Raw genomic sequence first — 19,432 nt, forward strand, 5'->3', positions numbered from 1 at the left:
ACTAATCAATAGAAAAAACGTTTTTTTTTGTGGGTGAACTATCCCTTTAAACTCCACAGCTTTACTGCGACACAGAGTGAGTTGACGGACATGGTTCCTTCTACGTTGAGCATCAGTGAGGTAGCCTGGCGTTGCCATACTGGAACGTGAGAGTGAATCCTCGTTATGAGTCTGGCCAATGTCAGGCTATCAGTGAGGACTGATGGATGGAGATGTCATCCAGCCTCCTCAACACAGAGCGGTTCAGATGACCTGGTTCTGTCCTTTCATAGTGTCCTTCATTCAGTAGTAGGGCTGTTAACATTCCTCTGAAATTACATTTGAATATTGGTCTTAAAACGGGGACAATACAAAAAACTATGTATCAAGTGCTCGGATCCAATAGAAAATATTTCAGTTTTTGTAACTTGATGCATTGTTTGTTGTATTGTCCCTGTCAAATAAACATTAAAACAAATAAAAATAAACTAATATTATTTTTTATATTTGAATATACATTATTTCCCCATATTTGAGGAATATTAATGTACCAGCCCTACTTCATAGTGCTGCTGCTGCTGCTGCAGCAAGGAGGGATTCTGATCTCTTCACTGTTTGGCCCACAGTTGTTGTGTCCAGACTGGCTGCATAGAGACACTGTGCATGTCCTATCAAACAGCTGGTATACAGACTGGCTGCATAGAGACACTGCATGTCCTATCAAACAGCTGGTATACAGACTGGCTGCATAGAGACACTGTGCATGTCCTATCAAACAGCTGGTATACAGACTGGCTGCATAGAGACACTGTGCATGTCCTATCAAACAGCTCGTGTCCAACAGACGCGTCATTCCAAAACCTATACCACTTGTGCTACAGCCACGCCCCGCTTCTGTGACGCACCAGGAACTGCCTTTCGTCTACCAACGGTGGGGGCGTGGTCACATTCTAATACAGCCCAGAACCCTTTTCTTTTGGTCTGGTGGCGTGCCTCACTGAGCGTTGTGCCGACCCCAACCACCCATGATCGAATCCCGCTGCCGGCACTCTTTTTACGACAACCGCAGACTATTCCTTCTTTTGTCCCATAAAGTATAGTTTTGCACCGTGACGGAGGCGCGCAGTCTCAGGTAAACTTGAGCCACGTGAGGCACCACCGAGCGAGCTAAATCGAGCGAGTTGCCGCGCAGAACGTTGCGAAGTTCGCTTGAGCCGACTCAGCGCCGTTCGAGTTACGTACCGATAGGGACAGAGTCGTGAATCATGTTTTGTGGAGGTGTAACGATATAGTAACTGCATCGAAAAATCGTTTTGAATCTTCAACGATCTACTATCTCGATATGCAAACTTCAAAATATCGTATCGTTTGACTTTGTATCGTATCGAATCGTTTTGCAATGCAAAAAAATCTATTTTATCAATACTAAGTACTTTTAAGAAGAAAAAAGAGAAAGAGGGGTTTATATCCAGTATCCAGGTATTTATTTTTCACACAGATTTTTGGGGTAAATAAATAGTTACTATATCGATTTTAAATCATTGAATCGAATCGTATCGTTCTAAATTAACCTGTCCTGTATCGTTCCTGTATCGTATCGACTAAATCTCTGAATCGAAACCTATCATATCGTTCTAAATTAACCTGTATCGTTCATGTATCGTATCGACAACCAAGTATCGTGATACGTATCGAATCGTTGTTAAAACGTATCGTTGCGGGTTGAGCGTTTGCCCCAACTGCCACTCAAAGTGGCTACTGGCCAATCACAGCGCGTCCTTGCACAAGTGGTATAGGCTTTGGGATCACGCGTCCCAGACTGTTCAGAAGGAAGGGTGACCCCTAACCCCAGAACCTGATCTCAAACAGTACAACCGTGCTAACCTGTATTATTATGCACGGCACTTTGACCCGTTCAATCCGGATGCTGTGTCATTTTTAGATGTCTGTGGCTATTCAAAAATAGCAGATATACAAGCTCATAGCGCAGCATCGAGAGCTTGTATATCTGCTATTTTTGAAATATTCTGGAAAAATTTGTGCAAATCTTTGAATATATATATTTTTAAAGCAAACAACTCATATCTTTGCTTCTGGGGGATTCTACAAATGTATATGTATTCCCCCAAATGATATGTATTTTGTCGCAGACCCCCATCTCAAAATGTTTTGTTCCAGGGACCTCCAGAAGCAAAGATTTAAGGAAAAAAGAATGTTCAAAGATTTGCACACATGTTGAAGATTTTTCAAAAATAGCCAAAGTATAAAATAATGGCTATAGCAAAAAATCTAAAGTGACACAGTATGCGTTCCCGTATTGAATGGGTTAAGCATCATTTAGAAATAAATATTTCGATATAACCAGACTAAAGGTCATTTCAGACGGGAAGCGGCCGACACGCCTATGTCATTCATTTTCAATAAGAGGCGGGCGATTATTTAAGAAGCGCAGAGAAGTTGAGGGGCGCTGAGGCGAGCGGGCGCGGTCCCGTGAAATCTTCGCGCTCGTGCTGGTTTGTGCACGTGTGCGGTAAGAGCTGGATTGTGGTGAGATGTCCTTTTCTCCGCACCGCGCAGGAGGACAAAACAACAATTATTACGGCGCAATCCCCGCTGATCCGAGCGGTAACGCCTGCGTCCACCGAGCCCTGTCTGTTAACCCTTTAACACATTGACTGCCAATCACGTAGATCTACGCGAACCGCTTTAAAGCCGTCACGTGCCAATCGCGTAGATCTACGTGAAGTGAAGAAAAAAAAATTTCACCCAAAGACCAAGGAGATATGATTAGTTGAAGATCTAGACTCCTATCCACTTCCTTGTTAACTTAAAACTTAAAAATGCTGTATTTCGCCTCCTGAGTGACTTTTTTTTTCCAATGAAAAACTCTGGCACTGGCTAAAAAATTATGAAATAATTCTGGCAGTCAATGTGTTAAGACCTGAGGCGATTCTTAAAAAAAAAAAAAAAATTGAAAAAAAAAATGTGAAAAAAATCTAAAACATTTTTTAACGATTTTTTCAAAAATAGCAGATCTACAAGTTCATAGCGCGGCACTCGGTGCCGCGCTATGAGCTTGTATATCTGCTATTTTTGAATAGCCAAAGACATCTTAAGTGACACAGATGCGTTCCAGGTATCAATGGGTTAAGACCTTTAGACTGTGATTTAAATGATAGTTATAGTAGTAGTAGTAGGTAGTCGTAGTAATAATAATAATAGTAATAATAATAACTGTTACTAGTGTTCAGATAAAACGTACCCACTGGTTGCCATGTTGTTGTTGTTGTTGTTCTAAATCAAAGTAGTTTGACTCCCGCTAGGATCTGTTGTACTGCTGTGGTCTGTGTTCTGTCTGAAGCTGATCTGTTCAACTAACAGTTTGACCTTTGGGAAGAAAACCAGCATGGTGTTGTTGTTTGAATACGCCTATACACACACACACACACACACACACACACATACACACACACACACACACACACACACATGCACACACACACACACACACACACACACACACACACACACACACACATACACACACACACACACACACACACATGCACACACACACATGCACACACATACACATACACACACACACACACACACACACACACACACACACACACACACACACACACACACACACACACACACACACACACACACATGCACACACATACACATACACATACACACACACACACATACACACACATACACACACATACACGCATACACACACACACACACACACACACACACACACACATACACACATACACACATACACACATACATACACACACACACATACACATACATACACACACATATAATCAAGTGCTGATCTCACTGTTTTCCATTTATTTTAGCTTCTGGACCAAAGAAAGGAATGGAGAACGGAGGTCCTGCTGCTGTCATCGGGTGAGTGTCTGGAAATCACAAACACATTTTTGATAACATGCCAACAGACCAGTTCAGTTTATATTAAGGTATGTGCAATTTTAATCTAGCACTTATGTTTCGGTTTTTTTTTTTTTTTTTGGTAATAAAGTTGGTTCCTTTTCTTTTATGTAAAGTGACTTTGGGTATTTAGAAAAGCGCTGGATAAATCTGAGCTATAATTACATTTGCATATCAAGTCTGCATACACAAACATATGCACACAGTGTAAATATACACACACACACACACACACACACACACACACACACACACACACACACACACACACACACACACACACACACAATGCAGTTGGACCGTCAAGCACCTCAAAATATGCATAATATGATTTGCTATTTTGTCTTACTATTGTAGCATTATTATGTTGAGGAACCAACACTAAATCATGTTCTCTTGTGTACTGGTTTATATAAGAATAACAACACAATGTTCAGTGATATTTTACCCTGATGTATTAGTGTTGATGCATGGGTTACATGTGTGTATCTGTTCTCTACAACAGTAGTTCTCATACTGTTTTCACCTCAAGGACCCCCAAAATGACATGTATTTGTCCGCAGAACCCCATCCGAAAAATAGTTTGTTCCAGGGACCCCCAGAAGCAAATACATTTTTTTTTTAATCGCTTTTTTAAAACTAATGTTCAAAGATTCGCACAAATCTTCAATATTTTTCAAAAATAGCAGATCTACAAGCTCATAGCGTGGCACGAAGTGACGCGCTGTGAGCGTGTATATCTGCTATTTTTGAATAACCAAAGTATAGAATTAAAAATATTAACACGTTTTTGCTGGGGACCCCCTGGAACAACCCCCGCGAAGGACCCCTGGGGGTCCCCGGACCCCACTTTGAGAACCAATGCTCTACTTCTATACATAGAAGTGTAAATGTTCCATGTGAACCTCCTCCCCGACAGTCAAGGCGTCCAGAACAGCGGCAGTTCCACCAAACTGGCTCAGAAGAGCGGAGGAGAAGACGAGGTTCTGGGGAAGAAGGCCAAGAACGAGGAGGTGGGGAAGCTGATGGAGGCAGACAAGGCCAACACGGGGAAGGTAAGTGCATGGATTACACTTCTCAGGTCATTGTGGATGATTCCATAGAGTCGGACCATGTCTTTCTCTTGGCTTTCTCTAAAGCAGTGTTTTTTCAGCCCTTTTTCATATCAAGGTTCCATTATTTATTGGGCATTTGATGACATTTAGACTCTCAGACCAAAGACTTAGTTTAATAGTTTGTCATCGTTGGATATGATTTTGTCCACAAGTCCATCCATGCTGTATTGATGTTGGTACCAATAGGAGAGATAACAGGCAAACGTTGATCAAATTAACAATTCTTTAACTCATTGAGTGCCATTCACGTGTTTTACCGCTATGGTGCAACGTGCCAATCACGTGTTTTTGAAATAAATAGTTTTTAAAAAAAAATGTTTTTGTTCAGAACCCAAGATATCATTATCTGAAGATTTGCAGCTCCATCCACTCAAAAAAAACTGGCCAGAAATAGCCAGAAATAATTGGGGCACTCAATGAGTTAAGTAATGCAGATGTTTAACAATAATTTAACTCTTGAGAGCATAAAATGTAACCAAATGGACCTTTCATTTTACGCATGTATAATGCATTGTGCACACATTGTGTGCTAATTGTTTAGTAAACAGAGCAGTAGTAAGTAGGGGGAATCCTTTCATGCCGTTTTACTGTGTGTGTGTGTGTGTGTGTGTGTGTGTGTGTGTGTGTGTGCGTGTGCGTGTGTGTGTGTTGTGTCTTCATGTCCGTGGACAGATTGTGTCATCGTGATAGCGTGATAACCGTGTGAGATGCAGTCACGGGGTAAACAGATAATAGCTAGCTGATAGCATTTTGTTCCATTAGCTTTGCTACAACATCCTCATAATAACACGTCTCCAGACATGTGATGTCTCAGTAACCTTAGTGCTCGTTAAAAAAGAAAAAGGGATTTTAAACTATTTGAGCAGCGCCTTGGGAATTCTATCCCCTGACCCACCGCAATCTAGACACAGTAACATGCAACCTTCATCATCATCATACTAGCAGCACACATAATACAGTCTACACATACAGTAACATAGGACTAACATAGGACTTTTGCTCTGTTTGATATGTTAAATGAAAGGATACCTGGCTAATAAGCCAAATATGCCTTAATACATTATATAGTATCGTGATACATATCGTATCGTGATGCGTATCTATTGTGAGGTTGTAGGCGATACCTAGTCCTAATAACAATTGCTATTATTTCTGTTATTCAGGTATTGTGTACACACACACACACACACACACACACACACACACACACACTAGATGTGACAATCATTTAACCATAACAGTGAGTGTCATGGCCAGTCTATGTCTGCTTCCCATCATCTGCTTGTTCATATGTGAATATTTAAAATGTTCAAATAGACCCGTATAACCAACTTAAACATCCATTTTAGAAATGCTGCATTTCATATCTCAACTATGTGCAAAATATTAACTTTTCAGGAAATGAAAAAAACAAAACAAACATGTTTTACCCATTAAGACCTGAGGTTCCGATTCTACAAAATGTCTTCTAAATCCCAACAGTTTTCTGAAAAAAAAACGTGTTTCTATATCAGTGGTGCTCAAACTTTTTCATGTCAAGGACCCTCAAAATGATATGTATTTGGCCGCCGACCCCCATCTCACAATATGTTGTTCCAGGGACCCACCAGAAGCAAAGAATTTAGTTAAAAATGTTCGCTTTAAAACAATATATATTCAAAGATTTGCACACATTTTCATGATTTTTCAAAAATAGCAGATCTACAAGCTCGTAGCGCGGTACTCAGCTCAAGTGGAGTTAGGAGGTTTTTGACCATTAAAGTGGAGATAGTTGTTATGTTTTGTCCATCATTGATTAGAACGACTAAGTCAGATGGAGAAAAAAACCTGAGTTGGAGTTAGATGGTTTAAACGACAGTTTGAGGATCCAGTGGAGTTAGGAGGTTTAGTCAGAAGCGTTTATTTAATACTTTTCCTTGCTTCAAAATCTGTAAATCCCACACACACACGTAAAGGGTGTTCAATAGCCCTGATTTCTTAAAGAAAAAACAAAAAGTAGAAAAACTGAGATACTGTAGGAGGTTTGCGCCCGACAGCGAAGATATACAGTATGTGATCACAGGACCATGACCTACCACCTCACCAACCCGGCTATTCAAAAAATAACAGATCTACAAGCTCGTAGCGCGGCACCGAGTGCCGTTCTACGAGCTTGTAGATCTGCTATTTTTTTTTAAATCGTGAAAATGTGTGAAAATCTTTGAATATATATATTTTTAAAGCGAAAATGTTTTACTCAAATCTTTGCTTCTGGGGGGATTCTACAAATGTCTTCTAAATCCTAACAGTTATGTTTTACTTATGTTGCTCTAACACCAGGTGAAGCTGGCGGTGTTCTGGGAGTACATGAAGGCCATCGGCGTGCTGCTGGCCCTCATCAGTCTGTTCCTGTTCATCGTTCACCACACCGCCTCGCTCTTCTCCAACTACTGGCTCAGCCTGTGGACGGACGACCCCGTGGTCAACGGAACACAGCCCTACAGAGAGATGAGGCTGGGCGTCTACGGAGCTCTGGGCTTCACACAAGGTACAGGAGGGGAGTGTAGGAAAGGCGGGGGGGGGGGGGGGGTCTGGGCGTGTCGTTAACCCATTGAAACCGGGAAAGCATCTGTGTCATTTTAGGTTTCTTTGACTATTCAAAAATTGTGGATAAAAAATTGCAGATCTACAACTTGTAGAACTACATACTTGTAGATCTGCTATTGAACCCATTAAGACCTCGCCTCGGTCCCAGCCTCACTCATCTGCGAAGAGAAGATTAAGACCTGCATTTGTGTCATTTTTTTAATTTGAGCTAAAAAGCATTATTTTACACTTTGGCTATTCAAAAATAGCAGATATACAAGCTCATAGATCTATTTTTGAAAAATCGTGAAAATGTTTGCAAATCTTTGAATATATATATTATTTTAAAGCGTTTTTTTTTACTCAAATCTTTGCTTCTGGGGGTCCCTGTAACAAAATATTTTGAGATGGGAGTCGTCAGCCAAATTCATATCATTTTGGGGGTCCTTGACATGAAAAAGATTGAGCACCACTGATATAGAAACACACGTTTTTTTCAGAATACTGTTGGGATTTAGGAGACATTTGTAGAATCGGCTTCAGGTCTTAATGGGTTAAAAATGTTTAAATAAAAAAAATATATATATATAGCAACATAGGTTTTTCAGAAAACTCTAGGATTTAGAACAGTGGTTCTCAAAAATAGCAGATCTACTGTACAAGCTCACAGCGCATCACTTTGTGCCGCACTGTGAGCTTGTACATCTACTATTTCTGGCAGTTGAATAAGCTCATAGCCCGGCACCGAGTGCCGCGTTAAGAGCTTGTAGATCTGCTATTTCTTTGAAAAATCGTGAATATTTTTGCAAATCTTTCAATATATAAATATTTTTTTAAGCAAACATTTGTAACTCAAATCTTTGCTTCTGGGGGGGTCCCTGGAAAAAAAAACATTTTACAACTTTATATATACAATAATTTGCAGATCTACAAGCTCATAGCACGGCACTCGGTGCCACGCATCTGTGTCTTAACCCATTAATACCTGGAACTGTGTCATTTTTTTATTTGAGCTAAAAAGCATTATTTTACACTTTAGGCTATTCAAAAATAGTAGATCTACAAGCTCATAGCGCGGCACCGAGTGCCGCGCTACGAGCTTGTATATCTGCTATTTTTGAAAAATCATGAAAATGTGTGCAAATCTTTGAACATAATATATTTTTAAAGCGAACATTTTTAACTCAAATCTTTGCTTCTGGGGGTCCCTGGAACAAAATATTTTGATGGGGGTCTGCGGCCAAATACATATAATTCTGGGGGTCCTTGACATGAAAAAGATTGAGCACCACTGATATAGAAACACACGTTTTTTTCAGAATACTGTTGAGATTTATAGGAGACGTGCAGAATCGGCTTCAGGTCTCAATGCTCAAGTCTCAAGTCTTAAGGTCCTTACACACCGGGGCGATTTTTTCGTGCGAATAATACGCTTTTTTTTAAAACCTTATAAAGTCAATGCAAGCGTACATGGCGCGAAAAAGCGGAAAAGCGAAGCGAAAAAGCGTATTTTAATTATTCGGAACGAGTCCGAATTTTGCGTATATTCGCCACATTCGCCGGTGTGTAACCGCCTTTACTCTACCACGTGTGCTGTTTACATGTCTGACCAATGAAATTACTCAATCAATCAAAACCATCCCTCCCCCTCCCCCTCCCCCCCACACAGGCGTGGCGGTGTTCTGCTACTCCATCTCGGTGTCCATCGGGGGCATCCTGGCGTCGCGCTACCTCCACCAGTCCATGCTGTTCAACGTGCTGCGCTCGCCCATGTCCTTCTTCGAGCGCACGCCCTCGGGGAACCTGGTCAACCGCTTCGCCAAGGAGACGGACACCATCGACTCGGTGCTGCCCGGCATCATCAAGATGTTCATGGGCTCCATGTTCAACGTGCTGGGGGGCTGCGCCATGATCCTGGTGGCCACGCCCCTGGTCGCCATCATCATCCCGCCGCTGGGGCTGCTCTACCTCTTTGTCCAGGTGGGTGAAACGGGAACACTGAAGTACTCAAATGTTTTTTTACCTAAGTAAAAGTATCAATACTGCCATGTAGAAATACTCCGTTTCGTCCGTTACGAGTAAAAGTCCGGAATTCAAAAAGTACAAAAGTATTGGCATCAAAATGTACTTAAAGTACCAAAAGTAAAAGTACTCATTGTGCAGAATGTCCCATTTCAAGTTTTCAAGTGTATAAACATCTTTTGAAAATAGCAGATCTACAAGCATTGTGAGCTTGTAGATCGGCTAGTTTAAAATGGCATTAATGTATATAGGGCTGAAGTGGTTAATGTATGTGTTGTAGGCTAATAATACAAAAAATCGACAAAGTAACTAGTAACTAAAGTTTTCAAATAATTGTAGTGGAGTAAAAGTACAATATTTGCCTCTGAGATGTAGTGGAGTAGAAGTAAAAGTATTGGAAATTGGTGAAGTACAACTCAAGTAAAGTACAAATACTTCAAAATTGGACTTAAGTACAGTACCTAAGTAAATGTACTTAGTTATTTTACACCACTGGTGAAATGGTGAACTGAACAGTCTTCTGCAAGACGATAAGCCGGGGTCCCATTTAATCCCTTAAAGGTTTCATGTCTTTTTTTTAGGTTTTCTGAATTACACCCCAAAAAAACGGAACTTTGAACTTTCAGTGGATTTTCTGCGAACATTTGCAACTAAAATCTTTTCTTCTGGGAGTCCCTTGCTATATCAGTGGTGCTCCAACTTTTCTTGATTTATTTTGATTTGTTTATTCGCACAATAAAAAAACAGAACAAAGGTAACATTATTAAAACAACGCAGAAATAAGTGCAGGTGAGAAAAGGAAACCCATAAAGGCCTTATAAAGGTTCTCACGTAAACATAATAAACAAGTAGTTAAACATAATAATCAAGTTAAACATAATAATCAATAGTCTGCACATGTGTGTCAGTGTGTGTTTGTGTGTGTATGCAGAAAGCTATGTTAAGTGGTTAAATGGTTTCCATGTCAAGGACCACCCAAAATGAGGTTTTGCATTTGGCCGCGGACCCCCATCTCAAGATATGTTGTTCCAGGGACCCCCAGAAGCACAGATCGGAGTTAAAAAACATTCGCTTTAAAACATATGAATATATATTCAAAGATTTGCAAAAAAATGTCCATGATTTAAAAAAAAATAGCAGATCTACAAGTTCATAGCACGGCACTCGGTGCCGGGCTATGAGCTTGTATATCTGCTATTTTTGAATCGCCAAAATACATCTTAAAGTGACAGTCAGATTCTTTCCCATGTTTAAATGTGTTTCTACTTCATTCCTACTGACCGCCAGAGGCAGTGTTTTCAACACCTGGATATCCATCACGCGCTCGCGTATGGGTCGAATATTAATACCAACAAAGTCACTCGTGACCTGTGTGCACGCACGCCACCTATATAGGTGCGGGGCACACAGCGTTCATCCTCTTTCATCTTTTCGCCTCCAGAGCGTGTAGGTCGATAACTTGCAGCTACGCGTGAAGTTTCGTAACCAACAGGTTGGAGCTACGGTTTACCGTCCTCCAGAGACTGCGTAGCCTGCTACCATGGAATTACGTTACCCCGTTCATAGGGGCTCTCGGAAAGGAACAAGGAAGGAAGGAGGAAAAAAAAAAAAAAAAAAAGCAAGTGGGACGGTGAATGGAGACGTTAGCGGCTGCTTGCTAGCATTGGAGCTAACGACAATAACACCGTGAGCTTTCCCCGCACCACCGTTGTGTTGAACTATGGAGCCATAGCTGTACATTGGCGACGGTGAGTGCATGTATTGTGCTGGTTACAGACAAATAAAGTAAAAGAGGGGAAAGTATTCAGCGTTGAGAATGTATCCCATTCTGCCGCTTTGAGCATATCCGACGTGCTTCACTGGCCGTGCCCGTCTCTCGCTCACTTGTAAACAAACACTAGCCGTGTTGCGCACGGCTGAAGTGATTGAGATCCAACGTCCCATAGCTGAAGGGATGGGACCTTCTGATTGGTGTAGAGTCGGTTGAGCCGACGTTTCAGACTGAACCTTCAAGATAAAATGACCGAAAATGTCACTGCAGTGCGCCTTTAATGTGTCTCATAGAAGGTGTTCTTTCGCCTCGAGGAGACGACCAAAGCGTTAATGAGCGCAGTGACAGAGAACTGGGCTCCATTAAAGTACAAATACCTCGAAATTGTACTTAAGTACAGTACTGAGTACATGTACTTAGTTACTTTACACCACTGTATGAGCGCTTCTGTGAAGGTTTTTGCTGGAAGTGGTTCTCACTCTGACGCAGACATTCTATCTACCAGACATATGGCGCTTGTTAGCTTGATTGCTATCCAATGGCTCAGTCAGTACACTGTCTACCTGCAAGTCTGTAGGTCCCTGGTTCAAACCCCAATTTAACCAGTCCAAATATAATTTAGCTGCAGCTAATAAAGGACATCCATAGTGTGCTTCACTCTGTCGTTATTGGACGATATACTGTGTGCCTATTACTACATGTACTTGGTGCCGCGCTATGAGCTTGTAGATCTGCTATTTTTGAATAGCCCAAAGTGTAAAATAATGCTTTTTAGTAAAAAAAAAAAAAAAAGACACAGTTCCAGGTCTTAATGGGATAAAAGAGGTCTCGCTGATCAATGACGGATGCGAGATCAAACTGCGCGTGCTGTATTTACGCGTATTTAAACTGATGTGTGCTACATGTCCCAGCTCCTGAGCGCCAGAACACATGTCAAGTGGTAAAACGCTGCTCAGTAGTACTGACTTAAGCAGCATATTTTGCCCGTGACATACAGGGATATGCCAATACTGCCACTGTGTGTGCTTAACTTCACAGTTTGAGTGTGTATCATAGCTTGAGTGTGACTCGCTGCTGCTATTCAGGTTATACTGCTTTGTGCTTGGTAGTAAAATGGAATTGTAATACTGGTATGGTTCAAGTGTGTCTTGCTTTGCCATCACTTGGTTATCATACTGTGGGTACTTGACACATGACTTGACACTGTGGCTTGAGTGGTTTTCGCTGCTTGCTACGACGAAGTTACATATTAGTAACATTGTACTCTGTGTACTGATAATCAATAAGCTTTGTTTATTGGCAATGGATTGCCTATGAATTGGATACGAAGGCCCTCATTGGAAACAAGTCCGCAAGGGCTTTCATGAACGGACCTGTTAGACAAAGTATTTTAAATGTAACTGTGCTGTTTTACATTTTTTTGCCTAATAAAATATTCAATCAATCAATCCCCATTAGCTGCGGCAAAAGGGGAACCAGCAGCTATTCTTCCCGGGTTCTAAGACAGCGGAATACAGTACATATGTACTTGACGCTGTAGCTTGAACGATTCTCGCTCTTTTGCTATGGCTACGTTATCAATAGCACTAAGTGTATCTCACTCTGCTGCGGGTTACTAATACTGTGTGTACCCGGTACTCACTACTGCTATTCAACATATGCAGTATACTGTGAATACTGATATCGTAGCTTGAGTGTATGTCACTCTGCTGCTATCCAGATAATACTATGTGCTTGGTAGTGAAATTTTCTTAAAGAATTCTATATGACGATTGAAGTGTGTTTTGCTTTGCCACTTCTTGACTATCATACTGTGTCCTTGACACTGTAGCCTGAATGATTCTCGCTTTTGCTACGGCTACGTCATCAGTAGTATTGAGTGTCTCACTCTGTTGCTGTTGCCCATGGATTATTGCAACAATTGCTGGTCCCAGAAGGGAAGGTCCATTACTTGTGCCGGTCATGTCCTGACTATGGTGCCTGACACAGGCTATGGCTGTGAATGTTTGGCTAATTGCAGCGGCATACTGCTGGCAGAAAGGTCGACTGGGTTGGCCTGGTTGGGGCGGATTTGCCTCCCACAGGGATGCTAGCATTGAGCCCTCTGGATGCTTTCTCAGCTAGAGGAATTGTCAGGATGACGAACTCTTGGCCACTGTATTGAAAGCAGTACATGGAAGTACAAATTCACAGTACAAGGTCTACTAAATTGGAAAACTCATTAAGCACTGAGCTTGTTTAAGATGAGATCCCCATGCACACAAATCATGATGAGGACAGGAAAAAAGGAAACTAGAAATAATGACTGACAGTCATGTTATACCAGCTGCATGCTGTATTTTGCATTTGTAAGCGCCACTGCGGTGTGCCCCCCAATGGAATATACCCCTAGCATTGGGAGTGTCTCGCTCCGCTGCTGCTTGTCACTGGACGAAAGAAGGGAAAAGGATCAGCGATATAGCGTTGAGAGTGCATCTCGCTCTGCCGCTTTTGAGGGACCACGCCACTGCGGCGTGCGCCCACTGGAATATACCGCTAGCATTGGGAGTGTGTCTCGCTCCGCTGCTGCTGGTAGCTCCACTACTGCTTGTCAATGGACGACAGAAGGGAAAAGGATTAGCGTTGAGAGTGCATCTCGCTCTGCCGCTTTGAGAAACCATGGCGGGCGGCCCACCGCCATTATAGCGTAAGCATTAGGAGTGTGTCTCGCTCCGCTACTGCTTGTCGCTGGACGAAAGGAGTGGAAAGTATTAGCGTCTCGCTCTGCCGCTTTTGGAGGTACCACGCCACTGCGGCGTGCGCCCACTGGAATATACCGCTGGCATTGGGAGTGTGTCTCGCTCCGCTGCTGCTGGTCGCTGGCCAGAGGAAAAGGAAAGGAACCACGTGCGGCCCACCGTAACGTAGCTTCAGCATAGTAAGTGTGTCCCACTCCGCTATTGCTTGTCGCTGGACGGAAGGAAAAAAAAGGGGTCAGCGTTGAGAATGTATCCCATTCTGCCGCTTTGAGGAACCACGTGCGGACCACCGCAACATAGCTTCAGCATAGTAAGTGTGTCCCACTCCGCTACTGCTTGTCGCTGGACGAAAGCGTTGAGAGTACATAGCCCAGCTGGCCATATAACGGCTTGGCCTAGATGGATGCGTCCAACAACTATCGTCATTGTACACCCTTGGTGCCGTACATCATGAGATTTGGCATGTGGGCCAGTTCCAGAACCTCTTACCAAGGACTTGTCAGCCATGGGGAGTACAGCCCAATATGGCTAGACCTAAGGCTGGTGGTTGATGCCAACATTGCTTACTTTACTTACATTACCTTACTGTAAGTCGATCCGGATTAAGAGCGCCTGCTAGACGCCTAAACGGTAAACTGTGAGCATTGCTTCTCTGGTGGTGTCACTAGATGAAGCTGTCGAGCTGGATGACCGTTGCTCATGGCCACGGTGTTAGTCTCTGATCTGCTAACTAGGGCCATGCCACAGCGGCTGGAATGTGACGGAGGCCAGAAGTGGGTCGATGTGTGTCCCTGTCTGAGCCCCTAATTGCCCCATGAGCGCCGGAGAATGGCTGCTCACTGCTCCTAGTAGTTCTAGGATGGGTAAATAAATACAGCGGACAAATTTCACGCATGTACAAAGGTGCATATATATTTTGTGGCTTGGGCCTCGAACCCCAAGACTGCAACAGAATGGTGAGGGTATCCAGCCAGTGTCGCTAATGCACTGGACCTGCGTGCAGTGCACCTGGCCCTCAGGATGTTTATGCCGTGTTCAGTAACACAATATGTCAACAGTCTGCCTTCTGGGGCGCTTGACCCATTCAGTCTCTGCAGGAGGCTTGGAAGCTCCTTTCGTGGACCTTGCCTCATCTTGCAAATTTCATAGCAATGCGCTTGTTGGGTGTACAGTCCAGGCTGCGGACTTGTTTCCCACTGGAAGCCTCTTGGATCCGATAGCAGTTCGGATCACGTGCATAGGTATGGCAGAGCGGTAGTACCGTTAGCCTTGAGGGCATAACGCGTTGTTGACTGTAGGTCTCCCTTCCGGGACAGACCAGTCCGTTAGGGCTAGATGCTTTGGCCTACTGCAGCTTCTCAATGAAGTGCCTTGGCCTCTCCACAGGGACAAGATCTCCTGTCACAGTTAGGGGGGGGGAGGTGCATGTGGCATCCTCACTCCTAACCTTTGGCTGCGTCATTGACCACTGAAATTCAAAACTTATTGTCCGAAAATTACTGGATTGTTGTGCATCGTACACCAGGGCGTTGCACGCCAGCGAGTGTAGACTGTGCTCTAGTCGGGACAAGGGCCACTGCATAGGTTGGAGCGTTGCTCTGTGCTTATGCTGCCCTAGATATCTGCGGATGATGTTAGATAGAGGGTTCAGCCTCTCTACCATTGAGATGCTCTCCGCGTGTGGCCCCCACAGGTTGCATGGGTGCCTTCATGATGCTTGCCTGTAGTATTGGAAGCTTTGTCCCCAGCCGGTACATCGGGCTGCTCTCAGATGACTATCTGCTAGTACTCTTTGTCCTCACTGCTTCATCTGCAAAAGTGAGTAGATGGGCTTCATGCCCTGGCCATTGCCAGAGACTGTTAAAGTGGGACTCCGATGGGTCTGGGTTTACCATATGGCCGACCCCTCCTTACGTCCCCAGAGGCTTTCTGCATTTCACGTCAGCTAGCCTATTGATTTGTTAGTTTGCTCCTCAACCAGAGGTGGAGCAACTGCATTCTAGTACCTGCCTATTGTGTCCCGTCCGGGCTCTGTGGCAGGACATAGCTGTGATGGCTGGAGTTTGGTTGTATTTCTCTGTGAGGAAGGGCACAGCTGTGCCTTGGCTTAATGGAGACTTTCATTGCTGCGTTCAGGCAAATGTACGTCTTCAGGGGGCCTCTAGGTTCCCCCAAGGCCTTTCTTGACCGGGTGTTGCCAGAGCCTCTCCCTCAGTGATACAGGCTTGGAGCAGGCCAGGAGATGCAGCCGAATGGGCTTCATCTTTCAGGGGCTTTTGCCCGCTCCTATATATAGTCAACCTGGCCGTCTCGCATCCTGTGGCGACGGCTGTGGTGTTGTCTGTTTATTCTATCTGCAAACCGACATCGGTAAGCGCAGATTCCTCGTGACTATGTTGGTATTAGTCATCCAGGTGTTGAAAACACTGCCTCTGGCGGTCAGTAGGAATGAAGTAGAACGAGAGTTATGCATATAACTAAGGTTCTACGAATTCCGGATGACCGCCAGAGTTGACTGTCACTCGGAATCTCATTCTCGACGAAAAGATTTCAGGAGGATGAACGCTGTGTGCCCCGCCCCTATATAGGTGGCGTGCGTGCACACAGGTCACGAGTGACTTTGTTGGTATTAATATTCGACCCATACGCGAGCGCGTGATGGATATCCAGGTGTTGAAAACACTGCCTCTGGCGGTCATCCGGAATTCGTAGAACCTTAGTTATATGCATAACTCTCGTTAATCCATCCTCTCTCTCCTCTGCAGAGGTTCTATGTGGGTCTGTCTGGTCTAAATGTGTTTAATCCATCCTCTCTCTCTCTCTCTCTCTCTCTCTCTCTCTCTCCAGAGGTTCTACGTGGCGTCGTCTCGTCAGCTGAAGCGTCTGGAGTCGGTGAGCCGCTCTCCGGTCTACACACACTTCAGTGAGACCCTGCTGGGCACCAGCGTCATCCGGGCCTTCGGGGAGCAGGAGCGCTTCATCCGCGAGAGCGACCATCGCGTCGACCACAACCAGAGAGCCTACTACCCCAGCATCGTGGCCAACAGGTGAGCCATGCCCAGGTGTTAACACATCGGGTGCCGAACACGGTTCAAACCGTGTTTTCACAGAGTAGCGCTTTGGTGCCAAACACGGTTCAAACCGTGTTTTCAGACTTTTTGTTTTTTTCCACACGGGGGGGGGGGGGGGGGGCTGGAGCAGCCCTGGAATCACCCATGAACACTCTAAGAAGGAAGGGACAGATGGATCACCTTGCCAAAAAAATCTGGCTCCCATCCGCTTCCATTCTATCTTGCTAAAAACCTCTGTATCTCCTTAAAAAACGGGCAAAACAAGTCATTCTCGATGCGAGATCGCTCCGCAACGGTGACTCGCATGAGACATGTTGTTGTTCCAGGCTTTAGCCAGGACCATCCATTGCTGTGCACGCATGCATTGTTTACGTGCGTGTGCTTGCCGTGGAGTCCACAGCTCTAAACAGCGCAGCGTTGCAGACGGTGAGATTTCTGGCACCGAACGTAATCTGTTATTATAAAATTCTGGCACCCGATGTGTTAAAGGGATAGTTAATTTTTTTTTCTATTGATTAGTCACCCCATGGAGACTTGAATTCATGGATCTCTTTTAGTTTTTCTCTCATTCCTAAGCCAATAATTTGATGACCAGCGGACCGGTAGGCAGTGGGTCCGGTAGGAGACACAAAGGAGACTCTGTGTGTCTCCTACCGGAACCGCAGCCGGTCATCAAATTATCCTGAACATTTTTGCAAATCTTTGAATATATATATTTTTAAAGCAACATTTTTTTAACTCAAATCTTTGCTTCTGAGGGGTCCCTGGAACAACATATTTTGAGATGGGGGTCCGCGGCCAAATACATATCATTTTGAGGGCCCTTGACATGAAAAGGTTTGAGAACCACTGATTATAGCAACATAAGTGTTTTTCTTTTTTTTTACTGTAAGGATTTAGAAGACATTGTTCATGATTTTTTGATAGCCAAACTGTAGACCCCTTAACAGACGACGTCACATTGGCTCCAAACGTCATACTGGTTTCAAATGAAACCCATTCTGTCAGGTCTCGCTAGGACACGCCTCACTAGCCAACACACATGAGGGGGTTGGGGTGTGCTGAAACCAACGCACCCCGAAACAACAGGCTGAGAATTGATTGCGTGAAACAATCACCTGTGTGTCCAGTCTCAATGTTGGTAAACAAATAATTGGTCTATAAGATAATGGTTAAAGTGGCAGATGCTTTCCTGGTCTCAATGGGTTAAAATATGTGTGTGTGTGTGTGTGTGTGTGTGTGTGTGTGTGTGTGTGTGTGTGTGTGTGTGTGTGTGTGTGTGTGTGTGTGTGTGTGTGTGTGTGTGTGTGTGTGTGTGTGTGTGTGTGTGTGTGTGTGTGTGTGTGTGTGTGAGAAACTGAATCCATTCTCTTTGGGACCAAACATTCCCTCAGACAGATGGATGTAAATGATTTCAAGGTCAAAGTCGATATCTAGCAAAGAAGAGATTACCTATGTGGGATGTATTCTTTACAAATACCTGACAGGTGAAAGCATGGCAACAAAGGTGGTCAAAAGTAAACCAGAGAACCAGATTTATGGGCAGAGTTTCCTCTTTTGTCAACCCTCCGGCCCTCAGGACCCTCTCAGGGGCCCTGATTCAGCCCCTTTTTGACTATGCTTGCTCCTCTTGGTACTCCAACACCTCAGTGTCACTGAAGACTAAGCTTCAAACCTCTCAAAATAAACTGATTCGACTACTTCTCGGACTGGGGCCCATGACCCACCTCTCTCCCACTCACTTTGCCAGCCTAGGCTGGCTCAGGGTGGAATGCAGGGTTAAGCAACCCAAAATTTCGACTGGTCTTCAAAATTGTAAATGCAAATTTGCCCGATATGCCCCCTATTCCCACATATCTGAGTAAATACCTCCAAAAAGTTAGCGACACCCACAGTCCCAATACTAGAGGGAGCGTTAACAACAATCTGGTACCACCCACCCATAAAACAAACATGGGCAAATTCTCCTTCTACAGCACTGCCACCCTGGATTGGAATAGTCTAACCCCATCCCTCAAAAAATGCAGTTCGTTGGGCTCATTTAAAACAGCCCGAAAAACTCCCTAAAAAACTCCCAGCCCTAAAAAATCTTTCTGGAGGCCAAAAGAGGAGTTAGTACCATTTTCCCGTTAGACAGAAGACCCCCCCCCCTGTTCTTGTACATATAGTTTTTTTGTTTCCCTTTTTTATTTTTTGTTG

At 43.9% G+C, this 19,432-nt stretch overlaps 2 protein-coding genes across 3 annotated transcripts in view; one reads left to right on the plus strand and one right to left on the minus strand.

Moving 5' to 3' along the window:
* LOC308097978 (stonustoxin subunit beta-like) overlaps positions 1 to 2,413 on the minus strand; it is a gene marked incomplete at both ends in the record, with an annotated part of 149,034 nt that extends 146,621 nt beyond the window's left edge. Inside the window, one exon of the mRNA XM_080446171.1 lies at positions 2,342 to 2,413. Coding sequence (XP_080302297.1) covers positions 2,342 to 2,356 — 15 coding nt within the window. The remainder of the gene's footprint in view (positions 1 to 2,341) is intronic.
* Positions 1 to 19,432, plus strand: part of LOC308097977 (multidrug resistance-associated protein 1-like) — an 85,221-nt gene that overhangs the window by 54,371 nt on the left and 11,418 nt on the right. For both annotated transcript variants that reach the window (XM_080446168.1, XM_080446169.1), the window contains exons 20-24: positions 3,861 to 3,912; positions 4,871 to 5,006; positions 7,386 to 7,593; positions 9,301 to 9,611; positions 17,010 to 17,209. In XM_080446168.1, the coding sequence (XP_080302294.1) occupies positions 3,861 to 3,912; positions 4,871 to 5,006; positions 7,386 to 7,593; positions 9,301 to 9,611; positions 17,010 to 17,209 (907 nt within the window). The remainder of the gene's footprint in view (positions 1 to 3,860; positions 3,913 to 4,870; positions 5,007 to 7,385; positions 7,594 to 9,300; positions 9,612 to 17,009; positions 17,210 to 19,432) is intronic.

The sequence above is a fragment of the Gymnoscopelus braueri genome, assembly GCF_963280865.1.
Source record: "Gymnoscopelus braueri genome assembly, chromosome: 13".
Lineage (NCBI taxonomy): Eukaryota > Metazoa > Chordata > Actinopteri > Myctophiformes > Myctophidae > Gymnoscopelus > Gymnoscopelus braueri.